Raw genomic sequence first — 17,960 nt, 5'->3', positions numbered from 1 at the left:
TTTATAGTGATGATGAATACATATTCTAGAAGACAAGGTCGCTTACAGGAAGCTGGTGAGAGTTTGCAGTCACAGCTTGTACATTTTTCCATTTGGAGATCCTCCTCAGGCCAGGATCCAGTCAAAAATTATTTAGCCACGGAAACCTTTCCATTGCACTATGAAATCAATACCGTCAGAATCTGAGTTGCAAATAATGTGATTCTTAGATTCTTAGGGAGCTAAAACATTTATATTTTTTATCAGTTGGAGAAATCTTGAGTGTGACTGGTTCAATGCAGTAAAAATCTCTTTGTACAGGTTTACATAATTGCAAACATAATTTAATACCTAGACTGACAATGCAATATAGCTCTAGGGCATAGTGAGCATTTATCTCTAAGCAATGCATCATGTAGTCACAAATAAAAAACAAATGTGTTCATTGTTTAAAAGTGTACTGCAATGTGAATAAATAAAAATCTGCCATAAAAATTCCTGAGTGCAAAATATTTTAATCATGGCTACGAAATGGATTTAACCAGACTGATCTCACATTGAAATCGAAAACAAGTAGGTTGATTTTTCTTTAGCTAAACTCAGTCTGTGCATATCAAAATATGAAACACTGCCCCCAATGGCCAAACAGTAAGTGATCTTGGGTGTATGGCATGTGTGAGCTCAATCTTCAAAGTGAAATGTGGAACGTCAAAAGCGAGTTGTGAAGCAAGCTTTTTCAACTATACAGGATGTAATACAGTCAAGAGGAATGCCTATTTTATAAACTGAACCCCCCCCCAACCCCAAACCTAAAATGTAAATGTTAGAGGGAAAATTGCAACCTCCGAATCCCACTCGTCACTGATTTTGCAAGCGCGATTACTTGCTGATTAGTTCCAACGTGGGATGTGAACCTGGGTCTCCCATGTTGCCAATGCAACGTGCTTCCGGTCACACCACAGTTAAAGGTTAACGTCCAATCCTACAGGAACTCTCAGAAACCACATGCCAACTTCCCATGTGATCATGAGGATTTTAACATGGTAAAAAAAATAAAAGTGTGACTTAAGTCACACCTATCCCCACTAGTATGTATCACATTTCAGGGAAATTTTTTTCAAATACTGTACTTTGAAACAACAGGTTTCAAGGTGATTTTTAGTGGATGACTGTAGTCAGTTCCCCTCAAGTTAATGATTAAATCATTAACTATGTACATATCCAACTAACTTTGAAAACCAGAAAGTGTCCAAATAATTGTTGCCATAATTATGAACAATATATCTATTGTTTTATTATTTGAAACCAAACAAACTTGATAAATGTCTTTAAAATACATGGCAGTTCCCCTTCTGTCACTCACTTGATGTTGTGTCGATTGTACTGACACAAAGCAGAATTTGCATGCACCACCCCAGACATACGGGTATAAAGGGAGCGGGCGAGCGAATGCCAGACAGATTATTTCTTCGGAGCCGAACGGTTGTGTGATCAGCGAGCTGAGTGACACACGACTGCTTCACCCACCTCTGCAAGAGAGCTTGCTGTTGGATCTGACGGCGCATTCCAGCAGCTTTCTCCTCTCTGCACGCCGTGCAGACTCTGCCCATGGGCGCTTCGACAGCGCTTCTCTTATAAAAGAGTTGACGTCACTGAAAGAATTTATTTTCCTTTAAAAGAGTTTTATTCTGGTAAAAGAGCAACATACAAAAGCGAGCGTTTAACGTCCTTTTAAGGACGCGTCTTTTTAAAGATGCCCTTCCGCCGCTGTGTAGTTCCTGGGTGCGGTCGATTTCTCTCCAATTCTGACGGTCATAAAAGCTGTCTCGTGTGCCTGAGCTGTGAACTCACGCAGACAGCGTTTTATGAATGGTTTATGTTCCCAGTGCGAGAACACAGCCATGGCAACATTGCGGTCACGGCTTTCTTTTCTCACGAGAGAAAGCTACTTCAGCCATACCCCCTTTCTTCCTGGAAGTGCCTGACGAGATGACTAGTTCATGGAGGGCACGTTTTACTGCCCGGAACCGACCTCATCACTTGTCCGCTATCACTACCCTGGACGGTGGGGCGGCCCACGGGTACACGGAGGTCCCTCAGGTGGACAGAGCGGTTGCAATCCACCTGTGTCCCGAGAACACTGCCACCTGGCAGGACCATCCGGTACCCCCTCCTGTAGGCCTGTAGGACAACGTCGTCACTGACTGCAAAATCCTACAGCGTCACTGGACTTTTTAAAGATGCCCTTCCGCCGCTGTGTACTTCCTGGGTGCGGTCGATTTCTCTCCAATTCTGACGGTCATAAAAGCTGTCTTGTGTGCCTGAGCTGAGAACTCATGCAGACAGCATTTTATGAATGGTTTATGTTCCCAGTGCGAGAACATAGCCATGGCAACATTGCGGTCACGGCTTTCTTTTCTCACGAGAGAAAGCTACTTCAGCCATACCCCCCCCCCCTTTCTTCCTGGAAGTGCCTGACGAGATGACTAGTTCGTGGAGGGCACGTTTTACTGCCCGGAACCGACCTCATCACTTGTCCGCTATCACTACCCTGGACGGTGGGGCGGCCCACAGGTACACGGAGGTCCCTCAGGTGGACAGAGCGGTTGCAATCCACCTGTGTCCCGAGAACACTGCCACCTGGCGGGACCGTCTGGTACCCCCCTCCTGTAGGCCTGTAGGACAACATCGTCACTGACTGCAAAATCCTACAGCGTCACTGGACAGGCCAACTCAGCCTAGCATGCCATGGCTCTCCTGCAAGTACACCAAGCCAAGGCACTCAAAGATCTGCACCTGGGTAGCCCCTCTCGGCACAGACACGCTGGCACACAGCTGGCCCTCGGGGGCTGCGCAAGTACGCATTTCCCCCAGTGAGCCTTCTTGCACTGTTGCTGTGCATGGTCAGGGAGGACGAGGAACAGGTCACCTTGGTGGCTCCTTATTGGCCCACCTGGACCTGGTTCTTGGATCTCACGCTCCTCGCAACAGCCCCTCCCTGGCAAATTCCCCTGTGGAAGGACCTCCTTTCTCAGGAACGGGGCACCCTCTCACGCCCAGACCTCTAGAATCTCCACGTCTGGCTCCTGAACTGGAGTGGTCTACCCCCTGCAGCTGTAGACACAATCAACCAAGCCAGAGCTCCCTCTACCAGGCAACTTTATGCCCTCAAGTGGCGTTTGTTCACAAATTGGTGTTTTTCCAAATCTTGAGACCCACAGAGATGTGCAGTTCGGTCAGTGCTTCATTCCTGCAGGAGTGGCTGGAGGGGAGGCTGTCCCCTTCCACCTTGAAGTTGTGTGTCGCTGCTATCGCAGCCCACCACGACGCAGTAGACAGCAAGTCCCTTGGTAAGCACGACTTTATTATCAGGTTCCTTAAGAGGCACCCAGAGGTTGCACCCTTCCAGATCAAGCCTATTCCCCTCCTGCAAACTCTCAGTGGTCCTCTCAGGCCTTCAGAGACCCCCCTTCGAGCCGCTTGATTCGGTCGAGCTCAAAGCCCTCTCCTTGAAGATGGCCCTCCTGACCATGCTCGCTTCCATCAAGAGGGTTGGGAACCTGCAAGCGTTCTCTGTCAGCGACACTTGCCTGGAGTTCGATCCGGCAGATGCTTACCTCATCCTAAAACCACGACCGGGCTACATGCCCAAGGTTCCTACGACCCCCCTTCAGAGTTTAGGTTGTGAACCTGCATGCAAAGCTTCCCTGGGAGGAGACAGACCCAACCTCTTCATTGCTGTGTCCGGTACGTGCTTTGCGTACCCATTTGGACCGTACGCATGGCTCTAGATGCTCTGAGCAGCTCTTTGTCTGCTTTGGAGGATGGCGGAAAGGGAATGCCATCTCCAAACAGAGGTTAGCTATTTCCCTAGCCTATCAAACCCAGGCCGTGCCCCCACCCCTTGCGGGTTTGAGCACACTCTACGAGATGTGTGGTACGGCACCTCCTTAGCAGACATCCACAGAGCGGCAGGCTGAGCAACACCCAACACCTTTGCTAGGTTCTACAAGTCGGTCTCATCCCATGTTTTGACAGGTCCGAGCCAGTAGAACTCTGTTATACGGAACACCCGACCGGGTGTTCAGCTTTCACCTTTGCTCCCTTCGCCAAGATGATCCAGTGCGCCTTCTTTCCCAGGTGAGCCAGCAAGCTCTCGCTTCCTAGATGCTCTTCCTCCCTAGCCCTCTGGCCGCAGATTCAGCGGAGGAATTCCCCGCCAGACCCACCACAAGTTGAGTGCTCCGTGTTGGGCTTGGGCTGCACAGGCATAGTTCCTGCTTCAGGCAACTCCCTGTGACGTATTTCCACAGTACGGTCCAACCACTGGCAGGAACCACGTCTCCCTGGGGCAGTCCTCGCTGCCCCCCGGTCGCCGTGTCTGTAGAAAATCCTCCCTTGTCAGGCAGGATCTACCACCGCACCATGTCCACGGGTGGCTTGACAACCCCTGTGTGTATTAACCACAAGTTACCCCCAAGTTTGGACAGGTCATGGTCTTACCCTTTAAAGAATAGGAACAGGAAAGGATGCCTTCCCCAACGCATCTATAGCATTAAGATTAAGGGCCGGCAGGCTCCCGTGCAAGTCATGTCGTCTGTTTCCGTACGGGTACGGGGAACCTAAGAACGCTATATGACACCTTTTATTGGGGGCGTTGGGGAGGTTTACGTGCAGCCGACCCAGCTGCTTGCACCTGGCTCGGCAGCCACGTAACACGGGGTAGTGCATGACGTTTTTAAGTGGGACCCCTTGTGTCACTACAATCGGCACACCGTCGAGTGAGTGACAGAAGGGGAACATCTTGGTTACTGTAAGTAACCTCCGTTCCCCGATGGAAGGAATGAAACGTTGTGTTCCCCTTGCCACGTCACTATCCCTGCCACTGTGATGCACCGTAACCGTATTCTCGGCTCCTCAGTAAAAACTTGTCACTACAATCGACACAACGTCTCGTTCCTTCCATCGGGAAACGGAGGTTACAACAGTAATCATGACGTTAGTTATTTTGTAATATAATGGAAATACATTCATACTTTAAAGAGGTGAAAGTACTAAATTCTTATTGGAAGCTGAAATGATAATCAAAGTATACAGGACATTTAATAAACCAACATGTATGGGGCAGGGGATGTGTAGAATTTCATGAAAGAAAAGAGCAAATCTGCAGAATTCTGCACGTACAGATTCCATGTGGCCCTTTGGATGAGGAAAACACTTCACAATTCAAATTCCTCAGTGATATGGCCATGATTTGAGGCTAACAGAGTATATATTAGGAGTTCTTATTTTTCTTTTCCTTTTAGCAATTCCTCTCTCTGTAACAACTGCAATTATCTCTCCACGAACAAACCAAAATAAAACCAAAAATAAAAAAATAAGAGTATGATTAAAGTTTTATGGTATTTTGGCTCCCAATGAGCTAACAGAAGACAGATGGATTACAGGGGGACAAACACTAACCAGCCATCCAAGAATTTTTTTTTTGCCTTTGACTTGCACTGCTTGTTGTCAACATAGGCTCCAGTGGTCTGAAGACAACGGCCTCCACCTTTTTGCAAACGCTATCTGCGACACAGCCGATTCTTGTAAACTATCACCGATAAACATGCGGGTGCCATTTTATGAGGTCGCAACTGATGCTAAAAATGGTCTGGAACTGCAAAAACTGAGCTGATAGTAGGTTGTGATTATGCTTTTGGACAACCAAATGTGTCCTGACACTTATTTTCAACAAACATCTGCTGTAAAAGTTACTGCATGAAAAGCCTCAGCTCACACTTCATCCGATGGAGTTTTATTGTTTGGTTTGATCCTGAAAGATGCTGGAAATCTCTGTTAAACACACTAGAGCAAGTAAATATGCCTTGTGTAACTTGCGTCCAACATATTGCATGAATTCTGTGTTTTGAAAAACAGTTTTTGAGTTTTACACCATTTGAGCTTTTGAAATAGTTGCCACAAATAGTATATTATTCTCATTCACACCTTCCTTAATCTCACCATTTAATTTTTTGGAGTGTTTATGGTAGTTTGAACAGTGTTGGACCTGGAGCAAAGACAAGTGTGCTGGTACAGGTCATTAGACACGGGTTCAAAGAGGTTCTGCTTAACACGTTTCAATTAGATATCGGCACAGCTGTAAATCACCAATCAAATACACCCAGATTAACATTTTATTGCTAAGATGTTGCTCTTTCATAGTTCTGGAGACTTAAAGGAGGTCTCCTTAAAGTTTCCTTAAAGTATTAGGCATGATTAATTTATCCTAAAATTGCTCTGGAAAATTATAACAAGAAACAAATGCAAGTAAAAGAATAATACATTTATTTGGATGCCACATCTCTTGGTCTCTGAAGAATTTGATGAGAAAAACTGATATTGCTTGGCACAGTTTGTGACATTGTTGGGATCTCTTCTGAAACTCTAAAGGAAGCAGTGGTAAGAATGTAAATTTGCTCTCCATTTAATCTCATTGTTGTTTAGAATTAACAACTGAGATATTCAATAGATCTCATTTGTGATTTTCTTTCCTGTGGGAAGATTACATTTTGAACACAATATACAACATTCCTAAATGGATAGTTTGCACAAAAATAAAGATTATCTTATCATTTACTCACCCTCATGCCATCCCAGATGTGTATGACTTTCTTTCTTCAGCAGAACACAAATGAAGATTTTTAGAAGAATATCTAGGCTTTGATAGTCAATACAACACAAGTGAATGTTGACAAGAACTCAATGTTTAATGCATGTCTTCTGATGCGATATGATAAGTGTGGGTTAGAAACATATCACAATTTAAGACCTTTATTACTGTGGCAGCGGGTGCGTGGTCAAGCGCCCGTCCGGGAGAGGAAAGTGGTAAGGGCGCTTACACCTGAGCTAAATTATGCCTATCACCTGTCTCTAATTCCAGTGAGCACGAGGAGAGCGGCATAAAAAGCAGACACAGAGCCTTCAGTCGAGAGAGAGAGCCCCACAAGCCAACCCAGTGCGCTTATACACTGTTTGTTTATTGTGAATCTCTGTGAGAGAATACGTCATTAAAAGCCTTACCTTAGTTCCCAATCTCGTTTTCTGTGTCCTCCTTCCCTTGAGGGTCTTACAGTGGTGCCGAAACCCGGGATCCATTTCCAAGTGCGTCCAAGCATGGAGAAAGGTCGCCCCATAGAGTCCTACCAGCTGGCGGAGGTCCTCCAGTCCCTCGTGGCGTTACATAAAAGCCACCAGCAATCCCTTCTTGAGCTCCGGCAGGACCAAGATTGCCGATTTTTCGAGATCATGCGGGCTCAGGCAGAGGACCGGCACGCCATCTGTAGCCTCCTCAGCCAGGAGACCGCGTCGGCCACAACCGCGACCCCGGACACCCGCGCTACGCTACCCCCGCCCACGTTACAGAAGATGGGGGCAGCAGATGATCCTGAGGCCTTCCTCGATTTATTTGAGCGTACGGCAGAAATCTGGGGCTGGCCGCTCGAACAGTGGGCAGCCCGCCTAATTCCTCTCCTGTCCGGGGAAGCTCAACTTGCGGCACAACAACTGCCGGCGATGAACCATCTGGCTTACTCTGACCTGAATAGAGCCATTCTGCAATTGGACGGTTGGAGCCTGGAAGAGAATCACCATCACCAGAGAAGTCCGATAGGCCATTTGCATTTGCTCAACGGCGCCGGGATGCCTGTCGGCCGGGGCTGCTCACGGGGGACCGTGACGTCGATGGAGTGATCAATCAGGTGGTGCTGGAACAATTCGCCCAACGGCTGCCCATGCAGGAAAACGGCAGAGTGGGTCCACCTGGCGTCGCTGGAGGAAGCTGTTCGTCTGGCGAAGGACCATTTGGCAGTGATCCCGAGGGCGCGTCTTCTTCTCTCTCTCTCTCTCTCTCTTCCCCGCCCCTCCTCTTCCCCTGTGTCCTCTCGCTCTGTTCTCTCCCCAGGGCCCATTCCTGCCCCGCGCAGGCATGGAGTATTGGTCTGACCGGCTTCCCGGCGTTGGGAGAATGTTCCTTCCCGGTCCTTCAGCCGCTCTCCTCCTCAGGTGGGGGTGCCCGCCAGCACAAGTGCGGGCGTAACACCTGGGCCGGCCTGTTGGAGGTGCGGGGACCCGGACCACTTCCGGGATCAGTGTCCGCTGATGGAGATGGGGACAGTGGTGCGGGTCTCCGACGTCCCGCAGGCTGCCCCCGATCGGGCTGGAGCATACCGGATTCCGGTAAGGATCAGGGGAGTATTTACCAAGCTTTGCTGGATACCGGCTGCAATAAGACCACCATCCACCAACGCTTGGTTCAACCCGGGGCTTTGGGTTTAGCTAAACTGGTGAGGGTGAGGTGTGTGCACTACAGACTCGGGAAGGGAGTGCCGGCTGATTCCACCAGGTGGCGGCGCTCAGCGGACACAGGTGTGCCCCGATCACCTTATCCTCCAGGGGAATTGTGGCATAACCAAAGGATCGGGCAGCTAAAGGTGCCCTCCCCGACCGCGTTTGCTCGTCATGCACCTCCTGGAACAAGGCGCGCCGACCCGAGAAACCAGTCATCCAGCCACGAGTGATCAGGGGAGGGCAGATGATTCCACTCATGCCTGACACTCGTGGCGTCCCGGTAAAGCATGGCAGTGAGTTCGGCATCCGCCTCAGTTCGGGCTGCCACACCCAAAGGCATCTGACACCGCTAGGACACCCTCTGATGCAGTGATCGACATCTCATACGGGCCTCGGGCACCGGGAGAGACATTAGGCTGGCACTGAGGCGAGCTGCCTGTCTCATCCCAGAGATGGACAGAGGCCAGCAAGCGTGCTACGGGGTGGGCGGCCCACGGGATATTACTGATGACTGTGAAACGTCTCCAGCGTCAGCCACATCGGTGCTGTACCCATAGGTAGGAGGGCCGGGAAGGGGGATGGCTGAAGAGGTGCTCCCTCGGAAGAAGGAGAGCCACGCTCGTTAAGTGGCCATTGTCATGTTCTCGCAGTGAGAACATGAACCATCCACGAATGCTTCCTCAACACGACATTGGCCCAGACACGTGAGGCAGTGTTCGTGACCATCAGAGGCGGAGAGGAAACGACCACTTCCAGGAACTGCACAGAGATGGAATGGCATCTTTAAAAAGACGTTCAACGTCACTGTTTTCACTATGTTTTGGGCTCTCAAGATCGACCCCTAGTATCATTTCATCGCCACAACGTCGAGTGAGTGACAGAAGGGAAACAAATGTTTGCGACTGGGTGGCAGCACACAGCCTTACCCGAAATAGAGTCTATGGTGTGCCATGTGGTCTGGCACAAGTTGAAGTGATAGATATTAAAAACCTCAGAGACTTCAAGGCTCATTGGTGACAACAAAAGTGTGTGTAAAAGAAAGTGTGAGGATCTGTCAGATCATTGACCCAATTCTGGGTTTTGTCCAACTTTGTGTGCGTGTGAGGGTTCGCTTAGCTTGTGGTTGGGGCCAAATTTGTAAGGTAAATCTGAGAAAAATCTTCTATACTGACATTTTTATATAAATAATCAATTCTAAGATTGTTTGCTGAACTTTTAGCTGGTTTAAGTGGGTATCCCAGCCTGGCCAAGCTGGTGCTTAGTTGGGTCTGTTGCTCATTAAACTAAAAAGGGTTGTGTTGTAAATTGTTAAATATATATATATATATATATATATATATATATATATATATATATATATATATATATATATATATATATATTTAACAATTTACAACATCTCTGGATGTTCTCAAACCCTGCTAAAAAAAACACCCTATACTTGTTAGCTGGTCTTAGCTGGTCAGTTGGCAGGTTCTAGAGGGGCTGTGGACCCTTTTAAGTATATATATATATATATATTAGGGCTGTCAATCGATTAAAATTTTTAATCTAATTAATTACATGATGTCCCGATTAATTAATCGCATATTATTTGCTGAGAAAGCCCCTCATATAACAATAACTCAATATATAATGGTTATACATATTTATATCAATATATATAATAATCTTTAAATATTAGAAAATTATATATACATATATATATATATATATATATATATATATATATATATATAAAATATTCATATAATTAAAATGCATTCTTTTCATTCATTGATAAGGCCACACAAAAAGCGGCTTTAGAATACAATGTATTGTTTACTACCATATTATTGATCATAAGTCAATCATTGGCATACAGTTCACAGCAAAGTGAATTTGTTATGAGGGCTTGTTTAAGGGCCCATCAATTTACACCTACGTCAGACATCTGGGGTGTGTTGTGTCATAAACTTAAAATGTTTAGGTCACTGTGTCAAGTTAAATATAATTTAATACTCAATCTTTAAACACATCTTGAGATCCCTTAGTTCGCATTTGCGCTCCTTCGAGTCTTTTGAACCCAAGAACATAACGCATGTTTATTGTTCTGCCTACTGGTGTGTTTTCTTCACTGTATAAATTGCACGTTGCTCATACAGCTGAAATTTCACTTACTGACCTCTGGAGAAAACAGGTTGTACTACATGCTTGCATTTCTCAGGAATCTTCCTTATTATGGTCAGTGGGCATGCGATTAATTGCGTTAATTTTTTTAATGCGTTATTTTTGGTAAAATTAATTGCACTGAATTAAAGCGTTAAATCGACATCCCTTATATATATATATATATATATATATATATATATATATATATATATATATATATATATATAAAAATTTTACAGGCGGTATTATGTCAGCCGCGATGCAACAAGTTTCTGCCATAAGCAGTTTGTCTGTTTAAGTTGTAAGCAAAAACTGAATGCAAAACTGAATGCAAAGCTGCGTGACATCATACAATCACAGCCAATCGGAAGATATTTTATGTTTTGTGGATTGTGAATCAATGGCTTTTCACATCGGGTTTGGCTATCCAGTGCAATGGCACAAAATGTGTTTATACATATTGAATAAAACAGCTAAATCAGGTTTGTTGGTGGTATAAGAGGGGTTTTGGACATTTTTATGCAGATCAGACAAGGAGGCCCACTTAAACCAGGTAAGACCAGCTAGGCCAGTCTGTAAGACCAGCTAGACCAGCCTAAACCAGCTAAGACCAACCAATCATGTTTAAGAAGTTTTTTTTCAGCAATGTTCAATTCTAATTAGCTTTATATAAAGATAATATAATTCTATATTATATCCTCATGTAGATAGCGAAGTGTGTATGTTTGTGTGTTTCATTCTGTTCTCTGGGCGCATGTCACCATTACTGTGGTTGTATACAGCATGGTTGTTTCTTTGCCAGAGCTGTCGAACCCATCACATTAGCTAAGTTGACTTGCTTGCTAAACATTGGCACATTCTTCAATTTTGTCTCGTCACACAAAAAGAACCATTTGGGTAACAGGGAAAGAATGAGGCTACTCAGGCAGGATTGAGTGACTTTTTGAGACGTGTGGAGGTACGGGTGGTCTTCAGCCCTGGTGATCCCAGAGCTCTGTTTAGGCTGTCATGACACCTTGTGATGCCTCAACAGATTTTCCTCAAACTCTGCCACCCTGGAAATGCAGGCACAAATGCTTATTAAGTGATTTGTTTCATATACAAATTGATTAGTCCGGATGGGTGAGTCTACAGCTGGCTGATATTTACTCTGACTCCCTCCGGGAATGTCTTCCCCATGTCTCGAGGACTGTCAGAAGCATCTGCCATGTTGCCTGGGTAGGACCAGGGTGTAAATACAATGAGTTTTCTTTTTAAAAGGAATTACTATATGCAATTTCCAGTGGTGATTGTTGTGATTTGTCATTAATTATCTAAAATGTGATGTGTATAATTTTTGGATGATAAAATACTTTCTACAATGCAAGCTTAATCTGCAGAGCCAACTCTAAGTAAAAATTCGTTTGCGCATCACGACCAGCATGACACAGCAACATTGGCTCAGCCAATGTCGTGAGTTTGGGGCGGGAGCATCTGTTTTGAGCAACCAATGGTAGACTGGTGGAATGTTTGGGAAACCTGTTTTAAATACAATCATTAACTTTCCATTTCCATTGGGTCATTCAAAACTCTAAAGTGTTTGCAGGCAAAAACTGGCATTTGGTCAGGTGATGCACTCTGAAAAAAATCACTCTAACCGATCATCTTCAGGTTACTGAAGGGTTGTCTTAACATACTGCTATGTTTTTTTATATCTACATTTTTAAGACCCCAATCCTATTGTTTTTATTCTTTACATCCTGGCTATGGCTTGAAGACCTCAAAAAAGTAGCAAGCTTATATTTGTAAAGAGCACCAAGGTCTAATCCTGTTCCAAAGAGAATATTTTCCACTTCATTAGCAATCCATTTTATCTTTGGCCATTTAATATAAATTCAGTAGTACTATGATATGTTTGTTGCAACTTGGGGCAAAAGCAGCTTAGAGTCGGTTCTGATCTTGGCTCATCTTTCAAAATGTGTTGATATGTTTAATGATCATCCAAAAGAGAGATTTCTGGATGTGAGCGGAAAACTCACCGTCTAGCAGCCAGATAGATTTGAACCCCAGCTGTTGTGGTTCTTGTGTCCTAGGAGACCCATCAAGTTTTGAGAGTTTTCACCATGATTTCTTGAACGCACACACAATTGCACACACATGCCGTTATGAATTCACCAGATTCCCATCTGTCTGCTAAAGTCATTAATGTGTTGGAATGCAAATTAACCAAAGCATTTCTTTTATTCCTCCACAGGAGACTCTCAGGCAACCACCTGAGACACATCCCTGGCCCTGTGCTCCAAGGTCTCTACAACCTCAAAGTCCTGTAAGTAACTAAATTAAACAGTTGCAGCAATATTGTGTGCTGTAATTAGCACAAACCTGTGTCTTATTCACTAACATGATGTTACATGATGCTACAGTCTACTGTAGTTTAACAAGGTGCTAAATGTGCTTGAAATCAATTTATTGTCTGTCTTTTCAGTGCTTAATGTACAAAACTTAACACCACTCTATTACCGCTCATGGAGAGCAGTAAATTTAATTTGATTGAAAAGAGATGTTTGTGTACATTTCTGTTGATCGTGGCAGCAGTAATTCTTTAAGTGGCAGAGAAGAGTATTATAAGTGAGCATATATCCAGATGTGCAGTGTGGTTGAGCACACTTTCAGCATTTTAAAGAAGATTCAGGTGACTGTTCACTTTGATGCTGTAGAGTCCCAGTAAAGTACTCCAGGTTGTGGAAGTCTGCTGCATCCGCCACAACCAAGCACTCAGGACCAACCCTCAAGATGGGTAATAGTGCTGTGTTAATTGTGTTTGCAATCATGTTTGCACCATTACAGTACCTGATTTACATACACTAGGTACACCTGTACACCTAATTATTCATGAGATTATGCAATGCCTTTTCATGCTATCCTGGAAGCTTGTTGAATTACAATACCGGGCTAATCCAACAATACACTGGCAGATTGCAGACCTCAGGAAATTAGCCTGCCAAATCAAATCCTTTACCTGCAGCAATAAATGGAAACTAAACTGTCTAAATATTCTAATTTTTACCTTTATCTTGTGTCAAGACATCTTCAGTAATGAAGATGTATGTGGTCTGTGCACACAGGGAGTGGGTTGGGTTTTACAATAGTTTAATGTCTTTCTTTGTCTGCATGCTATACACACTGTTGTGCTGTTACAGTGCATCCGGAAAGTATTCACAGAGCTTCACTTTTTCCACATTTTATTATGTTACAGCCTTATTTCAAAATGGATTAAATTAATTATTTTCCTCAAAATTCTACAAACAATACCCCATAATGGCAATGTGAAAGAAGTTTGTTTGAAATCTTATGTTGTTTATAACATGAAATGTATATAAAAAAAAGGAAAAAAAAAAACAAACAAACATGTACACAAGTATTCACAGCCTTTGCCATGACACTCAAACTTGAGCTCAGGTGCATCCTGTTAACACTGATCATCCTTGAGGTGTTTCTACAATTTTGATTGGAGTCCACCTGTGGTAAATTCAGTTGATTGGACATGATTTGGGAAGGCACACACCTGTCTATATAAGGTCCCACAGTTAACAGTGCATGTCAGAGCACAAACCAAGCATTGAAGTCCAAGGAATAGTCTGAGGACCTCCAAGACAGGATTGTATCGAGGCACAGATCTACGGAAGGGTACAGAAAAATTTCTGCAGCATTGAAGGTCCCAATGAGCACAGTGGCCTCCATCATCCGTAAATGGAAGAAGTTTGGAAACAACATGATTCTTCCTAGAGCTGGCCGCCCAGCCAAACTGAGCGATCTGGGGAGAAGGGCCTTAGTCAGGAAGGTGACCAAGAACCCGATGGTCACTCTAATAGAGCTTCAGCATTTCCCTGTGGAGAGAGGAGAACCTTCCAGAAGAACAACCATCTCTGCAGCACTCCACCAATCAGGCCTGTATGGTAGAGTAGCCAGACGGAAGCCACTCCTCAGTAAAAGGCAATTGACAGCCCACCTGGAGTTTGCCATAAGGCACCTGAAGGACTCTCAGACCATGAGAAACAAAATATTGAACTCTTTGGCCTGAATAGCAAGCATCTTGTCTGGAGGAAACCAGACACCACTCATCACCTGGCCAATAACCATCCCTACAGTGATGCATGGTGGTGGCAGCATTGGGATGTATTTCAGTGGCAGGAACTGGGAGACTAGTCAAGATCGAGGGAAAGATGGATGCAGCAATGTACAGTGACATCCTTTGATTAAAACCTGTTCCAGAGTGCTCTGGGCCTTAGACTGGGGCGAAGTTTCATCTTCCAACAGGACAACGACCCTAAGCACACGATAACAAAGGAGTGACAATGGGACAATTCTGTGAATGTCCTTGAGTGGTCCAGCCAGAGCCCAGACTTGAACCCGATTGAACATCTCTGGAGAGATCTGAAAATGGCTGTGCACTGATGCTCCCCATCCAACCTGATGGAGCTTGAGAGGTCCTGCAAAGAATAATAGAAGAAACTGCCCAAAAATGGGTGTGCCATGCTTGTAGCATCATACACAAAAAGACTTGAGGCTGTAATTGGTGCCAAAGGTGCTTCAACAAAGTATTGAGCAAAGGCTGTGATTTTCATGTGTACATGTGATTTTTTTTTTTTCATTTTTTATTTTTAATAAATTTACAAATATTTCAAACAAACTTCTTTCACATTGTCATTATGGGGTATTGCTTGTATAATTTTGATGAAAATAATGAATTTTATCAATTTTGGAATAAGGCTGTAACATAAAAAGATTTGGAAAAAGTGACATGCTGTGAATTATTTCCGGATGCATGGTTAACCACCAAACTTTTCTAAGGCACAAGTATTTGACCTTGCCTAGTTTGATTGAAGTAATGTTAAGTCAAGTTCAGATGAGCGAGGCAGATTCTATTTTCCCCTGTCAGAACTTTTATTTACCTCAAAATAAGAGTGAGCTTTCAATTCAAATGAAATAATGGAAAGGAAGCTCTGACATGACTTGAGTTGAGAAGCCACGTTCCAAAATTCTGTATTTATTTTAGCTCAAGATGACACAATACGATTTATAAGCACTTAAAGATAATCTTTGTCTAATCGAATCTTACTGAAATGTTTCAAATAGAAAAGGCATCCGTTTTATAGAACGACTCGAATCTCACACCAAGAGAAATGGTTAGTCAAAATATGACAATCCTACATGAAAATGAAAGTGTGGGGAAAATTAATGCTTGCTTTGAGGCATTCCAATGAAGAACAGAAGCTTGTTCGCAATATCTTATCAAGACTTCTGGACATTTGAAGTCTACGTTCACAATGGCTGAAGTGGCACCATGACTGTCTTGATAAACAAAGTATGATGCCTGGCCACAAAGGCACACTTAATCCTGCAAACACAGGCAAATCTCTGCTATGTGGTCAAAAGAAAACTTCATTTGATTGGACATGATAAAGCTGTCTACATTGTAATAAAAGCCCAGCGTCTAGGTCTGCATGCTCTCACATTGGAATAATTTGCTTAGTTCAAAGATCTCAGTATCATTGTTCTACCACGTCCTCTCTTTTTCTGTCTTTTATTCGACGAGTCCTGCAAGCATGACATCAGTGGCCCACCCAGGCAGTTTCTCTTCCTTCATTCTGGTTCCGCTTCTTCAGTCTTTCCCTTTAATTCTGCACCTCCCGTGTTCTGGTGTGTCCATTGAAAAATGTACCTCACAGTACCTGGAATCATATCTCAATATTGATTGTTGTGGCAGGTAATCTTGGGTTAACCCTCTGAGGTCTGAGGGTGTTTTGGGCCCTGGAGAAGTTTTGAAATGCCTTGACATTTGTGCTTTTTTCAGTTGCTTAAAAACAAATTAATTTCTAAAGGCTGTTAACACTGTATTCAACACAAACTGGGCTACAATAATATGTGAGCAACATGTGTGTATATTTTTGTATTTTTGAGAAAATAACGTTTATGCATGGTTTTTGAAAACACAAACATTTTAAGTAATTGAAATAAGGTCATATAACACATACTAAGCATTTGCCCACAATACTTTTGATAAATATAACTTGTAGTCTTGAGTTTTTGCTACAAAATGATGTGAAGACCATCCTGATCACTCATTCATACAAAACAATATAGTAATTTAACTTTTGTAAGACACTTTTAGTGTTAGAAAGTTCATATGCGAGGAGGCGTGAACTATCAGGATGGTCTTCACATCATTTTGTAGCAAAAACTCAAGACTACAAGTTATATTTATCAAAAGTATTGTGGGCAAATGCTTAGTATGTGTTATATGACCTTATTTCAATTACTTAAAATGTTTGTGTTTTCAAAAACCATGCATAAACGTTATTTTCTCAAAAATACAAAAATATACACACATGTTGCTCACATATTATTGTAGCCCAGTTTGTGTTGAATACAGTGTTAACAGCCTTTAGAAATTAATTTGTTCAGGTATTTCTCACCTGAGGAGACAAAGACCCCTCCCCAAGGCCTATCAATGAGGAATGTGACAGAAAGAGAATGAATGTGAGGAGACTTAATGATCAAAATCATGACTATACATTTTCTTTACATCAAGACTTTACTTAATTTTAGACCTACACTACCATTTAAAAGAAGTCTCTTCTGCTAACCAAGACTGTATTTATTTGATCCAAAATACAGTAAAATATTCTGAACTCTTTTTACAATTTAAAAGAACAGTTTTCTATTTGAATATATTGTAAAATGCTATTTGTGATCAAAGCTGAATTTTCAGCATCATTACTGCATTATTCAGTGTTAGATGATCCTTCAGAAATCATTATAATATGCTGATTTTCTAATATGGGCATATTTAAAGTGCATTTTACTAATTTAACCTGAACACATATTTTCAAGCACAAGCTTTGTTGATGATGAAGCAGCATAAACACTAGATAAAATATAATCTAAATATTCACTTTATTTTTATATCATATTACATATCATATTTATATCATACAGCATAGAAATTAAATACCTGCTTTAGCCGTGAATGAACTTGTTGTATTTAAGGCACAGTCGGGGGCGTTCACCATTTGCGTTGATCGCCTCAGCACATTACCGTATGAATAGCGCCCTCTGCCCGTGGGTGTGATCACATTAGGGATAATTAGCTGAGCCAGGAGAAACTATACATCACTTGTTTCATACAGATTACATTGCAGGAGAATATTTGTTTTAAATTTGAATTATTTTATTTAAAAGTAGACATGTTAAGCTTTCTTTAGACATATGTTTCATGTTTGTGTGAGGAGAGTTTCAGTTCATTTTTGTGACATGTTTCAGAAATATGCTTGTGAACAAAGAGACTGCTGTGAGCTCACCCTTTTTATTTTCTTTATTTTACAAAAGCACAAGGTTTTGTTGTTATTGTGAGGGTACATAAATAAAATTAGACGCTTTATAGTCTCTAATGATGTCTTACACTTACTTGTATGCCCCAAAATTATGGAGTATTGTATGTTGTTTCTGCTGTAATGCCGAGG

General features: G+C 43.1%; 1 protein-coding gene across 3 annotated transcripts in view; it reads left to right on the top strand.

Moving 5' to 3' along the window:
• LOC127629311 (leucine-rich repeat-containing G-protein coupled receptor 6-like) overlaps positions 1 to 17,960 on the top strand; it is a 184,814-nt gene that overhangs the window by 106,497 nt on the left and 60,357 nt on the right. For all 3 annotated transcript variants that reach the window (XM_052106471.1, XM_052106470.1, XM_052106472.1), the window contains one exon: positions 12,692 to 12,763. In XM_052106471.1, the coding sequence (XP_051962431.1) occupies positions 12,692 to 12,763 (72 nt within the window). Of the gene's footprint in view, positions 1 to 12,691; positions 12,764 to 17,960 lie in introns of those variants that run through there.

This window comes from Xyrauchen texanus, chromosome 35 (genome assembly GCF_025860055.1).
Source record: "Xyrauchen texanus isolate HMW12.3.18 chromosome 35, RBS_HiC_50CHRs, whole genome shotgun sequence".
NCBI classification, from domain to species: Eukaryota; Metazoa; Chordata; class Actinopteri; order Cypriniformes; family Catostomidae; genus Xyrauchen; species Xyrauchen texanus.
The sequence above is the reverse complement of the archived record's forward strand: the minus strand, read 5'-3'. Positions and strand labels throughout refer to the sequence as shown.